Source organism: Alosa alosa, chromosome 5, assembly GCF_017589495.1.
Source record: "Alosa alosa isolate M-15738 ecotype Scorff River chromosome 5, AALO_Geno_1.1, whole genome shotgun sequence".
NCBI lineage: Eukaryota > Metazoa > Chordata > Actinopteri > Clupeiformes > Clupeidae > Alosa > Alosa alosa.
The window spans coordinates 16,914,032-16,935,346 of record NC_063193.1 but is presented as its reverse complement, the minus strand read 5'-3'; the positions used below and the strand labels follow the sequence as shown (position 1 = coordinate 16,935,346).

Here is a 21,315-nt window from a genome sequence, read left to right as displayed (position 1 = left end):
GCATTAGAGCAAATGGAGGCCTTGGAGAAAGCACTTCAGTGCCTGGAGTTAGCACTTATGCTCAGGTCCATGTGAAATCGCACCACATGGCTCAACTTTTTGCTTGAAGTGTGTTTAATGCATACTGTGGTGCATTTGTGCATGTTATGTAATGGTCTATTTTTTTTCTATTTGTATTACTGTGCCTTTCCACTAGGCCCTTTTCCCTCTACATAAATGGCAAGTCAGAGGACTAAAACACACACACACAGACATCACTGGCTTACCCAAAAATCATGCCCACAGTAAAGGTCTGACACCATCAATAGACATTCGTGTTTTAGCATTTTCAACATAGTTCATTACATATAGGACCAAGTCAAATTTGTTCATTGCCATTTTTGTTCAATGATAATTTCACTCTTGTAATAGGCTACTGTTTGGACAACCTAACAGCAAGGCCCCGTTAAAATGTTGATGTGTTCACCATGCAAACCTTTCTGAACATACTAAAGTGACCGGTGAGTTGTCATGCTGTCAGTCTACTGGTTAGACAACAAGAGTTTTCTTTTTCTCTCTCATAAGTCTAATCGACTCATCATAAGAGTAGGTTTTTGGCTATGATGCAAACTCAATCACCCCACCTCATTTAAGAGAATCAAAAAAATAAGAAATAAAAAAACTGTATATATATTTTTCTTTAATTAATACAAGTCATATATTTCAACATTCAAAGCAAAAAATTAAAATATATAGATATATACATCTCATTATTAGTTATAATATGGAACACCATATGCAATCATACCACATTATTATGATTCTTTTTTTAGTTTCTTAATACAATTAAATCACCACTGGGGTGGGTTAGAAATGTGCAGTCACACCTGCATATATCTTTGATTTGTTAGTTCTGTGTGTGTCAGCACAGGTATATCAATGCATGAAAGGACACAAAAGAGAACATAACATATTAATCCTTTCCCTTTGGGAAAAAAAACCTCAGGAGTGCTGGAGAAGTACACGGATGGTGGGATTAAGGATTCACAGCAAAGCGAAAGGGCCAAACGGACGAGGGGCTGATATCTGGACCTTATCTGTGTAGCACCGGTGTTCCTTCGGTCACCGACGACCTTTCTCCTGCCTCAACTTGCGTCCCGTGGAATCTAAACGCTTGACACACGCTGATATTGCTGCCCTGGCTTGATGGGGTGGGGAGAATGTTGCGAAGAGATGAAGACAAACATTTGAAAAGCCATTCACAAAAAACCCTAAAAAAAATGCTACATAACGTCTCATGCTTGCTTGCCATGATCGTGCAATACAGAGAAGAACCGACCATTACGATTGGCTGCTTGGTGGATTCACAACACCAAGAGACACGCTCACACGTGGTGTCTTTCTTTCTCTTCTCCCTATTGATAACCCTCTTCAGCAAAATGGCCGCGCTGGGACATAATGGAGAAGCAAGAGAACTACAATGACTTCCCTCCCTGAAGGGAACTGACTGGGGCCAAAGAACCAAGGAGCTCAGCTGCATATTCTGAGTGAATGGCATAGGATGGGGCATGTGAGGACAGGGCTTCATCAAATGCCCAAAACAAGTGTCACCACCTCTGAGTCAGTGTTACACTGATCACATGACACTCGCTTGACTCCGCACAGGCTATTTTCATTCCATGTGACATGTAATGGTTGTGGACGACCCCTCTTATTTTTTTTTTTTTAATCCTGGGAGAACAAATTCTCATCCACCTGTCCCCCCAGATACGCTGGCATCAGAAAGATAGACTATGCATAAAAAACAGGCAATCTCTTGGTCTAGGCTCTAGGCTCTAGGTCTTCTATTTAAAAAAAAAAAAAAAGTTCAGAGACACCAATATCAGGACTGTAGTGTATGACTATCCCTGGAATAACATGATGTCTAGTTACACCCTACGGAGAGACTGTATTAACTGGATCACGACAATAATGACATTGGACTGGGATACTGATCTGGCATAAGATCGTCTCACCTTACTACAGTCTACAGCAGAGATGGTGACAAGCCATTTGAGAGGGGCTTTTGTGTCCATTAAAGCTTCCCTCCTCCAAGAGCATCATGTTTCAGATACGACATCTGGAATATCTTGTTGAGTGTTGAGCCTTCATGAGCTGGACCCAGGAGTGAATAACCCCATGAACACATGAAGATGCTGTCCAAAAAAAAAAAAAGTCCAGCCAGGTCAAGTCTGGCTCAGCACAGAAATAAACAACAATGCATTCTGATTGGCTACACACGGAGTCCAGTAAGAGCTCTGATGAGAAACGGTATCCGTGTTGCAGCCACTGAGGCAGCATGTCTGGGATCTAGCACCAGCATTCAGACAGGGACAACAAGGAGAAGATGGCTCAATGACTGCTGCTGGGACACATGCTGGACAAGAATGGTGTGTGATGACTGCGCACACACAGACACAGACACACACACACACACACACAAACCACCAATGGCACTACCACACAGAGATTTGGCACGAAATCCCGTCACAAATAGACTTCACCCATGCCGTCGCTAAAAACGATCCCTCTCCCAAAAATGTTCCAGAATGTTCCCTGGTCCATCCCTTCCACACAACCACAAACCAGACTGCGGCCATTCAACAGGCTACACAACGTCTGGATCAATAGCAATGTCAACATCTCTTCTGCCAGCGCATTTAAACTCAGACTGCCATGAAATGGATGAACTGAAAACAGAAAAACAAACAAACACAACGTAGGAGTCTGAAACCAAAGAGAGAACCTAAATTCACATACATGGGGCATGAATATCCTTGAAACCAACAGGTGTACCTGAATCATGTTACGTGTTGCATGCCCGCTGTTTCATGGACAAACACAACAGAGTAAGAGACGTTTCACGACTAGCCCCAACGTTACCAGAGTTAACACAGTGTTACACATGCGAGGCCACCTATAAAAACGCACACACCTCCCCCCTGGAGCAGGTAAGCTCTTCCCTTCTTCTGAACGTTTGCCTAGAGCCCACAGAGGACAATGTCAAAGACATTGCCACACCACTGCAAACTGCAAACCTTAGTCTCACGGCCATTTCTGAGAGACAGGCGCTTCTCAGTCTCTGGCTAGAACCTCTTGGTTTTGGAAGAAAAATGACACTTCAGCACGTGACAGATGAGGTCCTTTCCACAGGCTCACCACCAGGGCCACAGGAGGGTCTGAAGCTTCAGGAGTTTAAACCTGCCGGTGGACGTTGGATGGTACATGTTTAATTATGTGTGCATGTAATGGTTGTGCCGAGTGCGATTGTTTTTTTTAGTTTGTGCGTTCAGTGTATTGTTGTTGTTGTCGTCATTAATGTTGTTTTCCCCCCCTAGGAATGCTTGGGTCCGATGCAGGGTGGGTTAGGACTTGAAGACGTGCACGGCCCGCACCACGTACTGCCTGCAGATCGGGCACTCGCTCATGCGCTTGCCGCATTTGGTGCAGGTGACCATGTGTCCGCACTCCAAGAGGACGCAGTCGATCACAGCGTCCATGCAGATCCGGCACAGGTTCTCATCAGTGACCAGCTGAGACTGCACAGCATCTGAGAGAGCGAAAGACAGAGAGAGAAAGAGACATTATGTTGCGCAGAGGTCATGATGATTGCATACCCGAAAAATCCATTTCTCCCACATGTTCTGTTTTTCTCCCTCGTAATACCGTTCTCTTGGAGTTCAACTGAACTCACATTTCACAAAGACCAACTAAAATGAATTATTGAACTTCAAATTAATTATGGAATTTCATGTACACCACAGATAATTGTTTGTTTGTTTTTATTGCCATTCTTTCATGATAATAAAAACACTTTGACTCCAGTTTGTATACATTGCACACTAACACATTTGCTACTGCCATTGGCCCATCTCATCTCCCTTGCTGGTCTATTAAATGTGGGTGGAGGGGCTTTCAGAAACCTCCAGCAAACAAGTAGACACAATGACTGTGTTATCACTTCAACACTGACACAAAACCCAGCTATTCAAAACATGGCTATCTTTTCGCCTGTTAGTGTCCACACGGCCAATAAAGATAGCCTCCAGTCTAACACATGCAACTGATTTTGCATTTCATGCCCAAATCTCCCAAACAATGTACAATCCACAGTCGAATGCTTGCGACTGCTTCTGTGAATGACTGCATTCCGTAATCCCAATTTGTGTGCAATCACATGGCGCCAGTTGTGCTACATGAGATAATTGGATAATTGGAGGAGCAGCAGTCATTCCAAGTGCCTGATGCTCCCTGGAGACTGGTCAGAGGTGACCAGCTGAGGCTAAACACACAACCAGATGCTGAGGCCAAAACTCTCACTTCACTCATTTTGCCAGTTTCCACGGTAACACCAGAGAAAAAAACACTGACAAGATTTGTGACTGAAATGTTCTGCTCTTTTGTCTATTTTCCAAAAAAAGAAGAAAAAAAAACCTTGCCAATTATTTTTATACCAATGGGCAAAACACAAAGATTACTTTCAAGAGAGACCTACGAGTTTAGATGTGGCCTGAGACTTAATACCCCAGAAAGGTGCGTCCATACAAGCTCTCGGCTGGAAGAGTTTATGTCACTAGCGTCGCTATACATGAGGGGATGGTGACTGAGGCGCCATCGCCATGGCAACCCCCAGTAGATGAGGCTGAACTGGGAAAATGCAGGATAATGGAAAGGGGAGGAAGGGGGTGTGAGACAGGAAGAAGAATGATGAGGCCCAAGCACTGAGACACTCAAAACTCTACAGACGTGTGTCATGGGAAATGTAGGACCTGGGACTCCATAAGGTATACATGGCGGAGAAGGTGAGCTCAGCCTTAGGACTATGTCTCCCAGCATGCATCACTTGTGAGAGGGGGTCATGCCTCGAATGCCACAAATGACTGTGGTCCATGCAGGAGGACGGTGAGCAAATAGAAGTGAGATGACATCATAAATAGCAATTGCGTCATTGGTAGGTATGGACACAAGAGCAGGGGTGGGAGGGTCAAGGTAATACCCAACAATCACTAGCCTTACCTCCGATTCCACCATTGCAGATTGGCGGGGGGTAGGCAACCACTTTGTCGGGAGGAGCAAAACACAAGCTATTAGACACTAGCGCATCAAACTTTGAGTGAACTGCCAAGGCACATGTTTACAACACAGTGTCTAACCATGACCACAAATACATAACAAAACATCTGCAGTTCACTCAAAGTGACACCCTTTGGGAATAGGATTACTTCAGGAAGCACTAAATGCAATTAAAATTTAATTAAAAGTTCTAAAATAAAGAACTATGACCACATGACTGACAAAGACAGAGAGCTGCTTTCTGATCTACCAAGGCAAACATGTTTTCCTAAGACCTATGGGCTTTCTAGAAATAGTCCAGTAGAGTTCCATGACAAAAGGAATGACTAACAGTATTGGAAGCACTGAATTATACACTGCAGTGGGTGCTATATGGTAAAAGAACCTTGGGCCTAGTTAAAAACATCAACAACAACAACAATCTTTTACACTTTTATGCTTGACAAAACAAATCTATCCTTATTCTCAGAGGTTTTGAAGTGTGAAAAGCAAATAAGAGTAATCTTACCGGCAGTGATGGCACTGTTCACATTTTCCACTGCAAGCAGACAAAGAAGGCACGATTAAGTGAAACAATTATGCTGAATGGGAAGCATTTATGCATGCATCTCTGAATGTGGTGTATGTTAGCAATGTAGTGTTCACTGACTGAGCTACTTTTGATTAACTAAGCTTTTACAGTCACAGTCCCTGTTATGTCCCTGTTATAGGCACCGTCCTACATGCTACTGCTGTGTTTGCATGATGTGCATGTGCCCTTTTTTTGTGTGTGTGTGTGTGTTTCCAAACGTGTATATGTCCTGTGGGGTAGAAACACACACACACACACACACACACGTTGCGCACACACACACACACACGCACAATTGATTCATGACTGCAGATGCTTGATGCTTACTGGACTTGCGGTTCTCCTCGTTCTCGCGGTACAGCCGGCGGACGCGCTCCACCAGCTCCCACTTCTCGCAGCAGCCCGAGAAGCTGACAAAGTTGCGCACCAGGATCTCCTTCAGCTGCCTCACCGACAGCCGCTCCACGTCCTCCAGCGAGGACAGGTCCGAGAGGGAGGCCCGCGCACGCCGGCGTGTCTGCGGACTCACCTGGCCACCCCAGAGAGAAACACACCCGAGTGAGCGGATTCGACCGCAACACATGGCACACTTTAAGAAAAAGCTCTTTTGAAAAAGGATCTGCTGGAAGAATAACCTAAAGCACTGTGGACCCCCGCGCCGATGTGAGTGGGCGCACTCCGTTTTCAACATTCGATTACTGACACAACACTGTTTTCTTAATACAACCCCTCACACCAGCGGAGGTGGTGGCAGAGTTTGACGCTGGTGTGCGGGGTTGTATTGAGAATAATGGAGTCTAAGTAATTGAATTTCGAAAGCAGAGTGCCGCAGCACTTAAGACTAAATATATACACTTTTTTATTGCATCAAATTATCGATTACTAAAACGAATGCACACAGAGCTGGCTACCTAGTGTATAGATATACCAGAGGGTTAAAGCGGAGGATCTTTGGCTATATGGTATTGTTACGACCCTGCCGGTCTCTGCTTGCGTGTCTTTGTCTATTTCTGTGTTGCAGGCCGGAGTCATGGTACAGGTGCTGCTGATCACCTGATTAGGGCACCTGTACTATAAAAGAGTCCACCTGGCTGGAGTTCAAGGTTCTCTCTCTCCATTGCAGCATGCGTCGCATTGGTCTTTTGTTTTGGTTTTGCACATTTATCTGATTTACACCACACCTTTGTTTTCTTACCATCCCACTAATACTGACTGCACTTTATATTTTCATACCTATTTATTTTAATAAATACATCTTTTTTGTTAACTCTTTATCCATGTGTGGTCTCCCTATGTTAAATCACCCAGAACAAGCCAGGTGGTTGTAACAGGTATAGATGCATGGAGTTCAAAGTTCATGGATATAGTACTGGCTATATTGCTATTATTCCTGGTTCCTTTGTGAATTTGTAAGCCCCAATGGCTAAAACAAAACAAAGGGAGTCTATATTTTTAACGTTGACTATACATCACTGCCAGTTCCTTAGCTCATTTGGAAATGCTGAGCTTATTGATTCCATGTTATGTTAAAAGTACCCTGATGGTGGAACTGGGTAATAAATATAATTAGCAGTGAATTAACCATGTGATAAACAATGTACAAAGCCAGGTCAGGACTCTACTCATTCTATCCGTAATCAGTGATCAAGAGAAAGTAGAGTGATTCATACACTGTAATTATTTATATTAAAAGTAGCCACTTTCAGTAAAGTACTTGAAATATTGTAATGTGGTTTACATCTCAGGAGCATGCCTTGTTATTGATGTGTTAGTTATATGTAATAGTACTATGAATCATTTTGAATAAAAGTAGTTTATGTTTTATGCTATTGCTTGTGTGTGTGTGTGTGTGTGTGCTCTGTGTACATATACGCATGGGTTTTCATACAGAAGAAAATAACCCACACCTCATTTCCTTCAGTCAACTCAGGTGGGAGAGAGAAGCCAATTACCCAGGAGTCCACAGTGTACCATGGCAGTGGTTCTCTTTTAGCACTGAGGTATTCTTAGAAGGGTACCATGATGACTCACCTCAGGGGTGTGGTCACTAGGCTCCAGGTTAAGGAGAGACAGGGAGGTGGCATCTCCTATGTCCTGTAGGGTGGAACACACACACACACAAACAAACACACACACACACACACACACACACAAACAAACACAACACACACACACACACACACACACACATATATATACATACACACACACACACACACACACACACACACACACACACACACACACACACACAATCAGATATGATTCATGACTGTAGCAGGGGTGGAAATGAGTTTCTCAGCCGCTGAGGCCAAGCCTGTTAGAGCAGCTTAGCTGCAGATTACACGCTCCCTGTTGAGGGCCATTGACAAACTTGGCCTCCTCCTTCCATTCAACACAAGAGCCCTGCCTCAGTTATGATAGCTCAGGGACAGGGAAGCTCTTCAAGGTTCAAACAGGTGGCCCCTTCACTACAGTCAACTCAAGAAGGGAAATGTATGCCGGGAAATGTATCTAAATAACCCTTAAAAACTCCCATAATTAAGCCATCAAGCTATTTTACTTGTGTGATTTATTGTTATAAAGTAAACTATACTGTTAAGTAAGGTAAGAGAGAGAGAGAGTGCAAAAAAAAGGTAAAGAGTTGTAGCACTGCCACATAATTTTAGGATTCACTTTTCTTAAGTCTGTGTTATGAAATAATAACCAACATAAAAGTGTTCTCCGTTATATTTTTCCATGTTATGTAAGTCTGTAGCCCTATCGTGAACGCCCTTTGAATTATGTTGTACGTCTTAGCTCTGATCAGCTGATGGTAACTGTCAGATGACGCAAGCGACCTGTCAAGCGTCAGCTGATATGATTCAAGTTTAAAACGCGGAGGTGTGCGAGGGCCAGGGTTTTTTTCTTTGGACAGTAGGCCTACCCAGGAGTCTACGTGAGACCTGGACAAACTTTGTGTGAAAATAATATATCCCAACGAAAAGGTGGTTCTAGGTCGGAACCACAGACATACGGAGAGACAGGACTGAGCTTGGAGATGCGCCCGTTGGCGAAGTCGCTGGGATCCGGTAAGAAGGATCCTATTTTTTGTTTTGCATCTATCCGAAAGCCTCGTCGGATTGAACGTTTTCTTTGTGGATTACATGGGTTGCACTGGACGTGGATTATTCAGACTGTTTTCTTCTTTGCGGTGGATTTATGTCGGAGTCTCTTGGAGTCTCTGTTAATTTTCGTTTGGATGGACTGTGAGAGCGCATGAAGTGCGTAGGCTGCGTGGACATTTTGGTTGCGTTGTTTGCGATATGAACTGTGTGGGAATAAGTGTTTGTTTGTTTTCAAGCGTATTTCTGCTCACATAAAAGTCTACCTGTTAACTGTATGTGTGGTGTCTATTCGATGTCAGTGAAAAGCATTATTATTTATCTAGAGCCAATTCAATTTGTACCCGTGTTTAATGGTAATAGTTAGAATTTAAAAGTCTGATCGTTACAGAGTAACTAAGCAACAAAGCAGAGCAAGAGAAAGAGAGAGGGAGTGCCAAAGGAGCAGGAATAAAAAGGTGGGGTGTACGAGGTAGAATGTCTACATAGACATATAGGAGCGTCAGCACAACAGGCCAATTGGATGTCAAGACAAGAGGGGAACTGCCCAGCACCTCGCACCTGATTGGTGGACCCTGAGCTGTTGCTCCTGCTGATGGCTTCTCCCTGAGACGTGGCAACGGGGGAGATCTGGGGGGAGGAGGTGGATGCGGGGGGCTCCAGGACCGAGGGTGGCGGTGGCGGCAGCGGCGGGTCATAGAGCGGCCGCGACTGCAGCGTGGGCGTGTCGGGCTCCTCGTCCTCCTCCTCGACGTCGCTCTCGGCGCCCTGGTGGCACAGCACCAGGTCCACCAAATCCTCCTTCTCGCGGCAGGTGTCGGTGGGGATGTTGCGCAGCAGCAGGTACTGACGCAGGTCCTTGACGCGCAGCCGCATGAGCAGCGGCCGCTGGAAGGCAGTGGCCTGGAGCAGGTCGCAGGTGGCGCACCGCCGCAGGTTGTCCTGCAGCACCGAGCACAGCGAGCAGAAGCTCTTTGCAGTCGCAGCACATGTACTGGAGGGGAGGAAAGGGGCGAGAGAGAGAGAGAGGGGGGGAGGCCGAGAAGGAAGAAGAAAAAAAAAGGGAAATTGAGACAGAGACAGGAGGACAAACGGGCAGAGAAAGAAAAAAAGAGGAACAGAAATAAAGGAGTGTAAAGGGAAAGAGAGAAGGAGAGAGAGAGGACAGAGAAAGGAGGACAAAAGGGACAGAGAACGAAAGACAGAGTGGGGGAAAGAGAGAATAACACAAGAGAATGAATAAGCAAGGGAGGCATGGCGAGACAAAATGAGAAAGTCAGGGTAGAAAAAGAGCAAGAATTTAGGAAGAAAGTAAAACAAAATTACAATGATTGAGTATTAAGAGAGGGGTAGGAAGAGGAAGGGAAGGTAAAACATGGCAGAGAGATTAAGACAGGAAGAGATTATTTAAAATAAGAGCCATATCAGACAAACTGTGCAAGTACGCTGAAATGAATCAGCTTTCATACTTTGCACCTATAAGGCAGTTCAAACTTGTCACTGACATTTGGGCTTCCAACAGAATACGTAATTTTTCTGCAATTTTACATCCCTATGGCTGGCAAGGAGGGTTGAGTGAAGCTCTGCTTGCACAAAAAGACTAATCTCTTTTATTTTATCTTTCAACGGAAGATAAAAGGGGTGAACAGAAGCCTGATAACCCCTGAAAGTTTTCTCAAATAAATTTCCACCGAAGCCCACTTCATCAGGCATCCTGCAGAGTTATTGAGAGGAATGACTGGGGCATTCTTTACAGCCTTTTTCCACAAAACTGAAAACAAGAAATACAGCTCCCCTGCCACCCAGGCCTTTGTGATCACCACCAATCAGTACGGGTCTCTGAGGTCACATGACATGGCTTTGGCCTGGCTTGAAGGTCAAGAGGAAGCAAGAGCACTTTGTCTAAACAGCCCCCCCTCCCCTTTTTTTCCCTGAGTTGCTTTCATGGCTTTCTCTGCTCCCTCCCTGTTGTTCCCCATCCTACTTCTCTGTCAAGTGTTCTGCTCCATCACTCTCGCAGCTCTCCGTATCTCTCCCCTTCCTTCCTTCCTTCCTTCTCCTTCCTTCCCTTCCCCCTCTCTCTCTCTCTCTCTCTCTCTCTCTCTCACACACACACACACACACACACACACACACAAGAGTGATGTAACCATCTGTATTTAGTCTTTTTTTGCCCTGGAAGTCAGAGGGACACAGGGGATTACTCATCAGAACACTACTGACCCAACGATACCTATGAACATTGGGGGGACACTGAAAAAGTCTGAGAGTGAGTGGCTGTGTGTGTTTGTGTGTGGGTGTGGCTTACCTTACTATGTATTTGAAGTTCACCTTTCTATTCTCTTATCTCTACGGGATAGCCTATGTTTACATCTTCATTTAATCAAGCACATGCGTGACCCATAAAGGACTGTCACCTCGCCTCCAGGCCTCCTCCATCTCACCAAAATATTAGACCTCATTGACATTAACTACACGTATCAGATGTCCCTCCAGGCATTATGGGTCAATCTTGTGCCTTTTTTTAAATTGCCACAACTGTTGAAACAGGTGGTACATTAGCATTACATAATTTTCTAGACACTGTCTCAATGCACAATGACCTTTTTGTGTTTGTGGTCCTTGAAAACTGAACTTGGTATTGGCAATACTAATGCTGTGCTCAACCAGTTCAGTCAGAATGGTACTACATGTCACACAGTCAGCAGACGCGCCAAAATAAGCTGACTCAGTACACTGTTGGAGCAAAAATAAATAAATAAATTAAATAAATAAATAAATAAATAAATCAGCAGGCCTTTTAATTTCTGAAGCTCTCTAATATGGGAGCTCTACTATGGCACTCCAATGCTCTGTGAACCTGTTGCATGTTGCCACTCGCCACTCCTCCAATGAATGTGGCAACCATCTTCCAGTCATCCCTCAGTCTCTCACCTTCCTTCTGAAGACGGAGAAAGCCTGCCCGCAGGCCTTGCATACCAGGCTGGGGCTCCCTGAGCTGGTAGGGGGATATGTGGAGTATCCGGCACTAGGAGCAAAGCGGAAGGGCCCAGCACCAGTCCCGAAGCCCGTCTGCTGCCCACGGACCGCACCTGTGCCCATCACCTCATTCAACAGACCACAGCATGATGCCCACATGGATGAGGCCCCCGCCTGGCACAAGAAGAACCCACATTATGCATATACATAGCCTAACATACATGATTGTGCACATTAAACTACCATTCACAACATACATACATAAATACACATAGGTACCTATGTGATAACACATTTGCAAAACAAACATACACATAGCCTACAATTTAAACCAAGCACATACAATCTATGACAATAATATAATAATATAATACATCCAGGATCCAACTATTGAATCATTCACACATACAGCTAGGTGCATCCAAAGAGCACCCCTTCACTAGCTGTGGCCGCTCATGCAGTCTACAATTACCAGGTAATTTTCTTTCCACATTACATCACAGGCTTCAATCTACCCCAGACGACATCACCCTACATCATGGCTCCAAAACATGCATTTCGTAAATCAAAGCTACATCATGTGTTTGGTTTAGGAGTACTCGGAAAAGCCTGTGTTGTCAGCCCAGAAATAGATTCTCTCATTGACTGCGTTCATCTTATTAGAGCTGAGAGGGAGAGTCACTACGAGAGAGAGAGGGATTGTGCTGAGCTATTACGAGCGATCATTGCGGTCCAATTGACAGAAGCCATGGAGTGGGCTAAGAAAAAAGCGATGGCTGCCTGGTTTGACGGCTGAGTTTGTGGAATAACATTACGGGACATTAAGGAGGGCGATCGATACAAACGTATGAAATTAAAATGTATTGGCTCCACCAATGACTAGTGCATCTACCTGTTACCTCCCATGCTTTTAGGTCTTGACTGCTTAGGAATAATCTGAACAATGACACACTGACCAGGATCTTCTGACATTAATTAACTAAACGTTGAAGCGAATGTGATTGTCAGTTAAATAACTGCATGATCTCCCAATGATGCTCATGCTTGCACAGCCACCAACCAACATTAGCCATTTAAAACTAGCAGAGCATCACTGTTAAAGCAATGCAGTGAATCATACACTTCTGACCTAATCATTCAGACCAAAGGCGCCACATAACCATGTCAATAAACTAATATTTTGAATGCATCTCGTTGCGACGTCGTTCATGAAAGCACAACAGCGATACAATAATGGTATACAACAGCTAAATTACTAGGAAAACAACAGTGGGTTAGTCAAAGACAGGCTAATAGGCTAGCTGGACAAGCTAACTCTGTATGGAACATAACCAAAGGAAGCACATAAGTCGTGTTTGAACCACAAGTAGGCATATGTTAAAATGCATATCTACCTTCATATCAACTCCCAGTGGCTAGTTGTAATCACCAAGATAAATAGATGTGGTGATCATTGCAAGAGCACCACGGGCCACCACCACTACGTCAACCGAGCTAGCGTTACGTCTTCCTCGGAGCTTCTCACTGTAGCAGTGATGTTAACAAAACATTATGGATGCGCGTTTACCCAATCACATCAACCCCTGGAGTGCCACTATGTTTAGGTGACCAATGGTCTTCACGTTCAGTTTTGCGGAGAAAAGAGTGTTATCAGATTGCATTGCGAATGTTCTGCTGCCTTCATCAGAATGTATTATACAGTGCGTGGTACTGTAAATCCCACATCATCGATGGCTATTCTGAAACTTGAAAAACTGCACCAGTAGTCTACCCCATTTCACTGTCATGATGCAGTTCTATAACTCTAACAGAGGAGTTGACTACATGTCACCATACTGCCGGTTTAGAATGGCTAAATGCTAAAAACGAAATGTTAGTTTTATCCCCTTAAAACAGTTCAGCTGAGGATATTTGTCAATGGACATGGTACTGGCAGAGAAATTATAGCACATAAAAATGCTGTTTATAATAATAACAATTTTAACATAAAACGGAGTTTCTGTAGCTATTTCCATGAGTAAATTATAATTTCAGTAGACAGAAAATAGATTTGATTAGATTCCATATTTTGTTTTCTGATCTGACGATGTGATCGTTTCAGCAAATCAATCAATCGGTACTCGACTCTTTGCACTGACGCATTACCAGACTGTAAAAGCGCATTGCACGCCACACCGGAAGTTGAGGCGAGTTTGAAGACTTGACGCGCTTTACTGTCTATGGCTGAAGCAAAGTGCCTTCATATTCCTGGCCTGCATATGCCCTCACTGTACATTTTGCGTTCATGCAACATTGTATTGTCGCATTTGCCACAATGTAAGGTAGAAAAACGGCTAAACGCTTTTCTGAAGAGTCGTCTGATAGAGCGGATTTGCTTTGTTTACTGTTAGCTAGTTAGCTAGCAGGCTAATGGGCTACAGAGAATGCATGTCACGGATAGCGTTACAAAATAGCTAGAGGAACAGTTTGTGACACCTGATGTGAAAGCTAACGTCAATATTTGCCTAGATTTTTGTTTTCCGGAATATTGTTACAGAGTGTTCACCATGGCCAGTGTACACGAAAGTTTATATTTTAATCCCATGATGACCAATGGGGTAGTCCACGCCAACATCTTTGGAATAAAAGATTGGGTGACCCCATATAAAATCTCTGTTTTGGCTTTACTTTACGAAATGATTACTTCGAAACCAATGGCACTCTTGGAGAGACGACGCCTGAATAAACTCATCCTTCCCCTGCAGCAGGTATCCTCTACCAAACATTCAGCTGTCCGTTGTAATCTTGAGTCATCTGATTTGTGCGGTGTGCTTGTCAGATTTGATTAAAGCATTCACATCCCATCTCGATTTCATTTACCTTTCTCTTAGGGCCCAGACCTAACTCTTAAACAGTTCCTGATGATTGTGGAATTGTGTTGCCCTGAAACAAGTTTCGAGCTCAGATGCAGGTAAGGGACATGCATCATTCGTTTAACGTTTTACTTCATTCGGAACATTTAATGTAAGATAAGTGGTTCATCGTATTACGTTTTTGGGGACTGCAATTTTAGCCTTAACCTTCTTTGTTTAGTTTGGCTGCTCCAGAGGATTTGATGGGTGTAGCTGTAATGCGGTATTTTAGCCATCCTAGTGTCCTCTGTATTTGGCTTCTGTCCCCCTAGGCTGTATCAGATGGCAGATGGCGAGCTGAAAGACATGGAACATTTCTTCTCCACTCTACCAAACCCCTTCAGTGACTCAGAGGTGTACAAGACTAGTGTGGTTGGTGAGTGCCAATTAACATTAGAATTGTCTGCACAGCCAATCATAACAGCTATGGGTCTGACCATAATCATTAAACATATGTTAATATAATAACAACTGGATAACTTTACTGTTAGTTTCAAGTCTCTTTCCCTTTCCCTCCCTGCCCCTATAGGTTTGTTCATGCGGCATATGCTCCTGGCCTATAACAAGCTGTCATTCAGCCAGGTATTTAAACTGTACAAGTCCTTGCAGCAGTACTGCAACAAGGACCGGTGGGTAACACCCAGCTCTGGTCCTCAAGCTGAGCTGCCATCTGCTGCCAACGAGGACATGGAGCTGACCAGCACTGAGGACACATCAGTGCCCCGGGTGGACGGCGTGGACAGAGAGGAACCTGATGCTGGTCCACTGCACCAGTCTGAGCTGTGGTGAGGATTGCATGTGTGCGTGAGAGATAGTTTGGTGATGTCTTAGACTGTCTGAAATGGATATAAAGCCTCGTCTGGTCACTGTAAATGATAAGGCACTTGTGGACACCAATGTGGACACCAATAATGGACACCAATGTCCATTGGCACTCCTAGCTTTTGCGAGACTGAGAGTTTAGTTTCATGATTCACAGCAAAACCATTTTTACCGTTTTGTATTCACAGTGGCCATGACACCACAGGTCCGCTATCGCAGAAACAAGCCGAGTACTTCTTTGCCAGACAGGTCTGTGTAATTATGTGAATATGAATGAATGAATCTTGATTTGTGAATGCAATTGTGCTGTGTCCATGATGTGAGTACCAGATAGTTATTATAGAATATTTTTTATGAAAGAGACCATTTCTCCCTCATAATTCTGCAGGCGTACCTGTTGAAAAATGATGAGAACAAGGCCATGACGCCAGCCATCCTGCAGAATGAACTGAACAACATCCTGAAGTTCAACCCAGACTTTGCTGAGGCGGTAGGTCTTCTAATAATCTCACTGTGTAGTAAGAACAAACCACATGCCACAAACACAGTGTGATTGCTTCTTTGTTTTTACTCACATTTGCTATTTTGTCAATGCATGTCTTGATGCTTAGTATAATTGTCTATCATAACACGCTCCCGCCCACATGGCATCAGCATTTACCTCTCTGATGTGCTTGAGATAGGTGATGACAGGTTGTGCTTAGGTTTATACATACTTTGACTCAAAGGTCAGCATAGGTCAGAAACTGTCTGTCTGCCCCGGTATCATCTGTTTGAGTCGTGTCCTGTCTGCGTCCGTACAGCACTACCTGAGCTACCTGAACAGCATGCGTGTGCAGGACATCTACATCGCCACCCACAGCCTGCTGCACTACTTCGACCGGCTCATTCTGTCGGGCGGAGAGGGCAAGAGCAACGGGGACGAAGGCTACGGGCGAAGCCTGCGTTACGCCATCCTCAACCTGGCTACACTGCACTGCCGCTTCGGACACTAGTGAGCTGCTCTGTTTGATTTGTGTGGTTGTGTTGTAGGACCTGGCTTAAAAGGGCTATGCATGTGTTATTCTTTTGTGATCCTCTCTAGTGTGGCCCTAGGTTTTGTGTTTTATCGAACGTCTGTGTCTTTGAAAGCCACCATGTCATCCTGTCATAGGCTGGTTTGAGACACTGTAACTGGGGGATTTTGTATTGGTAAATCACTTCATTTGTAATCCAAAAACACACCATATAATCTCCCTGGCTTCTCTCGCTAGCACTGTCTGTCAGGGTGCAAATGGTCCCCAGTTTAGCAGTGACCAAAATGCCTTTAAAGGAGACCAAAATAAAGGCCTTTAATATCTATGGTTACACCTTTTTGTTGTCTTGAGGGTTATTGGGTATTGACCAACACTATCTGCTTTAAAACTGTAGTCAGCAGGCAGACCTGGCACTGCAAGAAGCCATCCGTATTGCTCAGGAAGCCAACGATCATGTGTGTCTTCAACACTGTTTGGTATGGACATTTTTTTGCTGGTGTATTTTATTTTGTTTTATAACATGTGCAATGTAATGTTATTGTAATTATATGTTATGTAAGACTGTGGTCTTTGTGTATCAGTCCCTCAGCACTGTCCTTATGCTCCTTTCAGAGTTGGCTTTATACAGTGGAGCACATGAGAGGATCAGACAGTGTGGTGCTCACAGAGGACTCTGTCAAAATGGCCTCCCACTTTTGTCTCCCGGTACAGATTTTTTTTATTTATTTTTTTAGTTAAAGTGGAATTCTTTATTTTCTAGAAGGTAGAAGGGCTCTTCGATGTTACAAATGAGTTTCAGACTTTGGAAGTTGATCATGAGTTTTTATGAGAAATAATAGATGAAGATATATGAAGAATGATAAAAATGATAAATATGAAGATATGTGAATATTTATGAAGATAAATATTGTTATTTTCATTATACCGTCCATTTTTCCCCCAGTACTTAGCCTCTCTGGGCATTCAGTCGTTGGTCCAGCGGGGGGCAACACAAGGCATGACTGCCAACAAGCTGCTGGACGCCCTGCGGAGCACAGACATGGTGCACTGGAAGCAGAGTCTCTCTGAGCTCATCGAGATCAGCCTGGCCCAGACCACCTCCATCTGGAGGATGTACGGCAAGAGGTGAGGGAAGGCCAAAGCTATGGTTGGTGAAATATGGAAAATTTGTGTATTGTTTTTATTTTTATTTTTTTAAATAAGATCTGTACTGCAACTGCAAAAAATCAAAGAGACTTACCTGGCACTCTGTTGAGTCATTTTGACTTAATTTAAGAAAACTTTGACTTATTTTAAGTCAGAGTCTTCTTAAATATCAAGACAAATTTGCCAAGAGATTAATTAGATAAGCAGTTTAGAAGTTATATGCCACTGCTAATAAATTCCTGTAGAGTTGGCACTGTAACAGTGTTTGGTTCTTATTGAGCAAACACACCTGTTTCTTACCCAGCTGCAAACCCTTTAAATATGGTGCATTTTAGCACAGCTGCGAACACATAAGAATGTGGACTTTTTGTCAGAGGGGGGGCTGGTGACCTCCTGTGGTTTAACATAGTCGTTGTCTCCATGTTCTCTCTGCAGCACGATGGCCTGGCAGCAGGCCCAGCTGTTGCTGAACATGAACAGCCTGGAGCCGGTCAACTTCGGAGTTCAGCAGAACAACACTGAGGCCTTCGCCGTGGCCCTCTGCCACCTGGCTGAGCTACACGCCGATCAGGTATCTCACCTGTCTTAGACTTTATATGCAGCATGTCTTATGTCTATATATCTCTATCACGATCTTGCTTCTGATGATTCAGTTTGATTACATGCTATAGACCCTTTCAACTGCATAAACAAACAGATGTGTTCCTAAGGCATTTCCAGTGGCACAGAAAACAACATTGAAGCTAATGGTAACTTGGGGACAAACAAGATTCATTTTCATTTCAGAGTAATTGTGTTGGTTTTGAATGTCTCAACCAGAAACAGGAACAGATTGAAAAAGTCTATAGATGTGGTTGTGCTTTCCTATCATGGCACTGTCGATTTCAAATGCTTTACTGTGTTGTGTTGTGGTGTGTTGTGTTAGGGTCTCTATGGGGCTGTCACCGACATCATGGCACACCTGAAGCAGCAGTTCCCCCCTCACACCCAGCACGCCAAGGTGAGTGATCACAGCTGGAGTGTGCTGGAGTTGGGCCTGATCCAAAGCAGCTGTTTTCATACCTGTTCAGTCACAGCAGGTAGATGCCAAGCTTTGTGATGAAAATGCCAAGGAAAACAGCAGCTATAGGGAAGTAATGGCAACATTGTTCATCTCTACCCATTCAGCTGTGGATGCTCTGTGACCTGAAAATTCAGTTTGAGAGAGCAATGAATGATGGGAAATACCACCTGGCAGAGCCTCACGTCACAGCAATCGCTGCTCTGCACAGGACTGAGGGACTCTACAGGTAAGGACTTTTCTCTGTAACATCGTCCATTTAGCTGTGTGAGAGTTTGTAGAGGTGTGTCTATGTGTGTGCTTTGTATTGAAATGTTTTCATATGTGCACCTTGCAGGAAGGCTCTGCTACTGAAAGCACTGAATCGAACATCTGAAGCCTCAAAGATCCTGCAGCGACTGCAGCAGCTCTGTGAGAAAAACAAGAGTACTGAGATGATCATCAGGTGAAAGCTCAATAGCCTCATTTACATGCACACTTTTTTTTTTCTCATTCGGATTGAAATTATTCTGATTGAAGATTGGACTAACTGTTTATAACAGCAAATGTAACATGCACACATTTCATTCTATTTACCTCAGGGTTTAAAATGCTACTTTGGATTTAGGTCTTAGTAGGCGGCTAGTTTTATTCCAATCAAAGCATTTATATATATATATATATATATGTTTTTCTATTGAGGCATGAATGCGATTCTCATCATATTCATTTTGCCCCTGTAAATCCACCTACTGTGTTATACCACTGCAATGACATGATGTTAACTTGGCTGAGGATACATGATTCACTGTAACTGATGCCATTAGTATAGTATAATTTGTGTTTGTGTGTAGGGTCTTGCTGGCCACAGCAGAGCTGCACTGGGACTCTTCTGGTTTTGCCACAGCCCTTCCCCTCCTCCTGCAAGCACTCACTCTCTCCCGCCAACACAACTTGCAGAGCCTGGCCTCTGAGACAGTGCTTCACTTGGCTTTCACACAGGTACACACACATTCCGTTCACACACACTGATCATACACACATCCATACCTATATGCACCCAGTTCATATATACTGTACAGAGTAGGGCCCAGTTCATGCTAACATATTCTACCACAATTCAAGTAGATTGAAGATTAGATGAAATGACTGCTTTACAAACCATGTTGAGGTCACCAACACCATGTCCCTTGACCGTGTCTTTGTTCTGGCAGCTGATGTTGGGAACTCCAGAGCAGGCCCTGGCTCTCCTGGAGGATGTGCTGGAGTCCATCCTGGCCCATGGTTCTCTGATGGATAAGGGCCGCGCCCTGCTGCTCATGGCCCGCTGTCAGGTGGCCCTGGCTAGTTCTGCAGTAGAAGAGGACAGGCTAGCAGGTACCAGCTTCATGGGTTATGATGACATAGCCTACTTATGGTTTTCACTTATCCTACTTATGCTTATTGTTTTAGCATTTTAATTATCATGTCCTTTTATGCAGTCTTCAGTCATCAAGGTTTAAGATTTGTTCTGTCATAAGATTTCAACATACACACTCCAGTGTGCACCTGATTGACATCAGTGTCATCAAACTGTTCGTGATCAGCTAAATTAAGTATGTTAATTAAATGATACTGATATGACAGTCAGGTCCACCGAGCAGGACAGCAGGAAAACATGCAGAGCAGGAACCCCTGGTCAACTTGGGATCTTGTTCATTGCCTCATAGTTTTTATGACTGTTGCATTGTAGCTATGTAGTGTGTGTTAAAGGTTTCTAAATGAATGTATTTTTTTTTTATCAATTGTGATCACTTGAAAGCTTATTAATAGATAGATAGATAGATAGATAGATAGATAGATAGATAGATACTTTATTGATCCCCAAGGGGAAATTCAAGACTATAACAAGAATATAACACATCTTGCCTATATTCGATCCAGCAAACAAGTTTATATTTTTAAAATGTACTTGTACATAATTTACATTACACTGATATTGAGCCATTGGAATGTGTGTTTGGAATGTTTAGTGCTTCAAAACCTCTCTGAAACCTTTGTGTTCATCTTTGCTTGTCCGTGTCAGCTTTGGAGCAGGCGGTGGAAACTCTGGAGGAGGCCACGGCCTACTTCTCCCGTCTGGACTGCAGCGAGCGTCTGCGGGAGATCTACTACCTGCAGGCACGTCTGCACCATGCCCTGGGCCACACCGCCCAGCGCAACAAATTTGCCATGCTCTTACGTCTGCTGGACCAAGAGCTCCCGCTGTCAGGGGCAACTGCTCTGACTCACATCTAGGCAGCCAGAGAGGTGGTGTTAGAACATGTCTGTGTATGTTCTTGTGTGGATGGTAATCATCTTACCACTCTTTCGTCCTGAAAGTAACTGAAATTGGTTTTGCGTGATGACCGTAGGCTACATGCCATTGCGCTGGAGGCAAGAATCCTCCAAGAGGTGTTTCCAACCACCATTTTGTTTACCATTTTGTAAGATGAAATATTACAAATCTGTGTATCAAGTCATTTCACAGACATTTCACAGTCTTTAAAAGAGATATAGTTCTGTGGATTGTAGGATACAATAAAATGTTTTTGTTTGTTATTATATTGTTGCGAGTTTCATTGTTGATTGATCTACTTAATCAGATATACAGGTATGATATACCTGCACTAAAACA

At 43.8% G+C, this 21,315-nt stretch overlaps 2 protein-coding genes across 2 annotated transcripts; one reads left to right on the top strand and one right to left on the bottom strand.

Moving 5' to 3' along the window:
* Positions 1-293: 293 nt before the first annotated feature.
* rnf34a (ring finger protein 34a) lies at positions 294-13,472 on the bottom strand. Its single transcript, XM_048243780.1, is given in 9 exon segments — positions 294-3,568; positions 5,035-5,076; positions 5,600-5,629; positions 5,990-6,191; positions 7,694-7,756; positions 9,328-9,736; positions 9,738-9,760; positions 11,701-11,919; positions 13,140-13,472. Coding segments are annotated over 9 exon segments (1,179 nt in total). The 5' UTR covers positions 13,146-13,472; the 3' UTR covers positions 294-3,383.
* A 453-nt stretch (positions 13,473-13,925) lies between these two features.
* Positions 13,926-21,242, top strand: anapc5 (anaphase promoting complex subunit 5). Its single transcript, XM_048244490.1, has 17 exons — positions 13,926-14,492; positions 14,616-14,695; positions 14,909-15,012; positions 15,166-15,421; positions 15,647-15,707; positions 15,847-15,948; positions 16,262-16,452; positions 16,869-16,950; positions 17,087-17,179; positions 17,418-17,599; positions 18,056-18,191; positions 18,546-18,620; positions 18,788-18,909; positions 19,018-19,125; positions 19,514-19,661; positions 19,874-20,036; positions 20,725-21,242. The coding sequence occupies exons 1-17, from the start codon at positions 14,292-14,294 to the stop codon at positions 20,934-20,936; spliced, it is 2,316 nt and encodes a 771-aa protein (XP_048100447.1). The 5' UTR covers positions 13,926-14,291; the 3' UTR covers positions 20,937-21,242.
* The last annotated feature ends 73 nt before the right edge of the window (positions 21,243-21,315 follow it).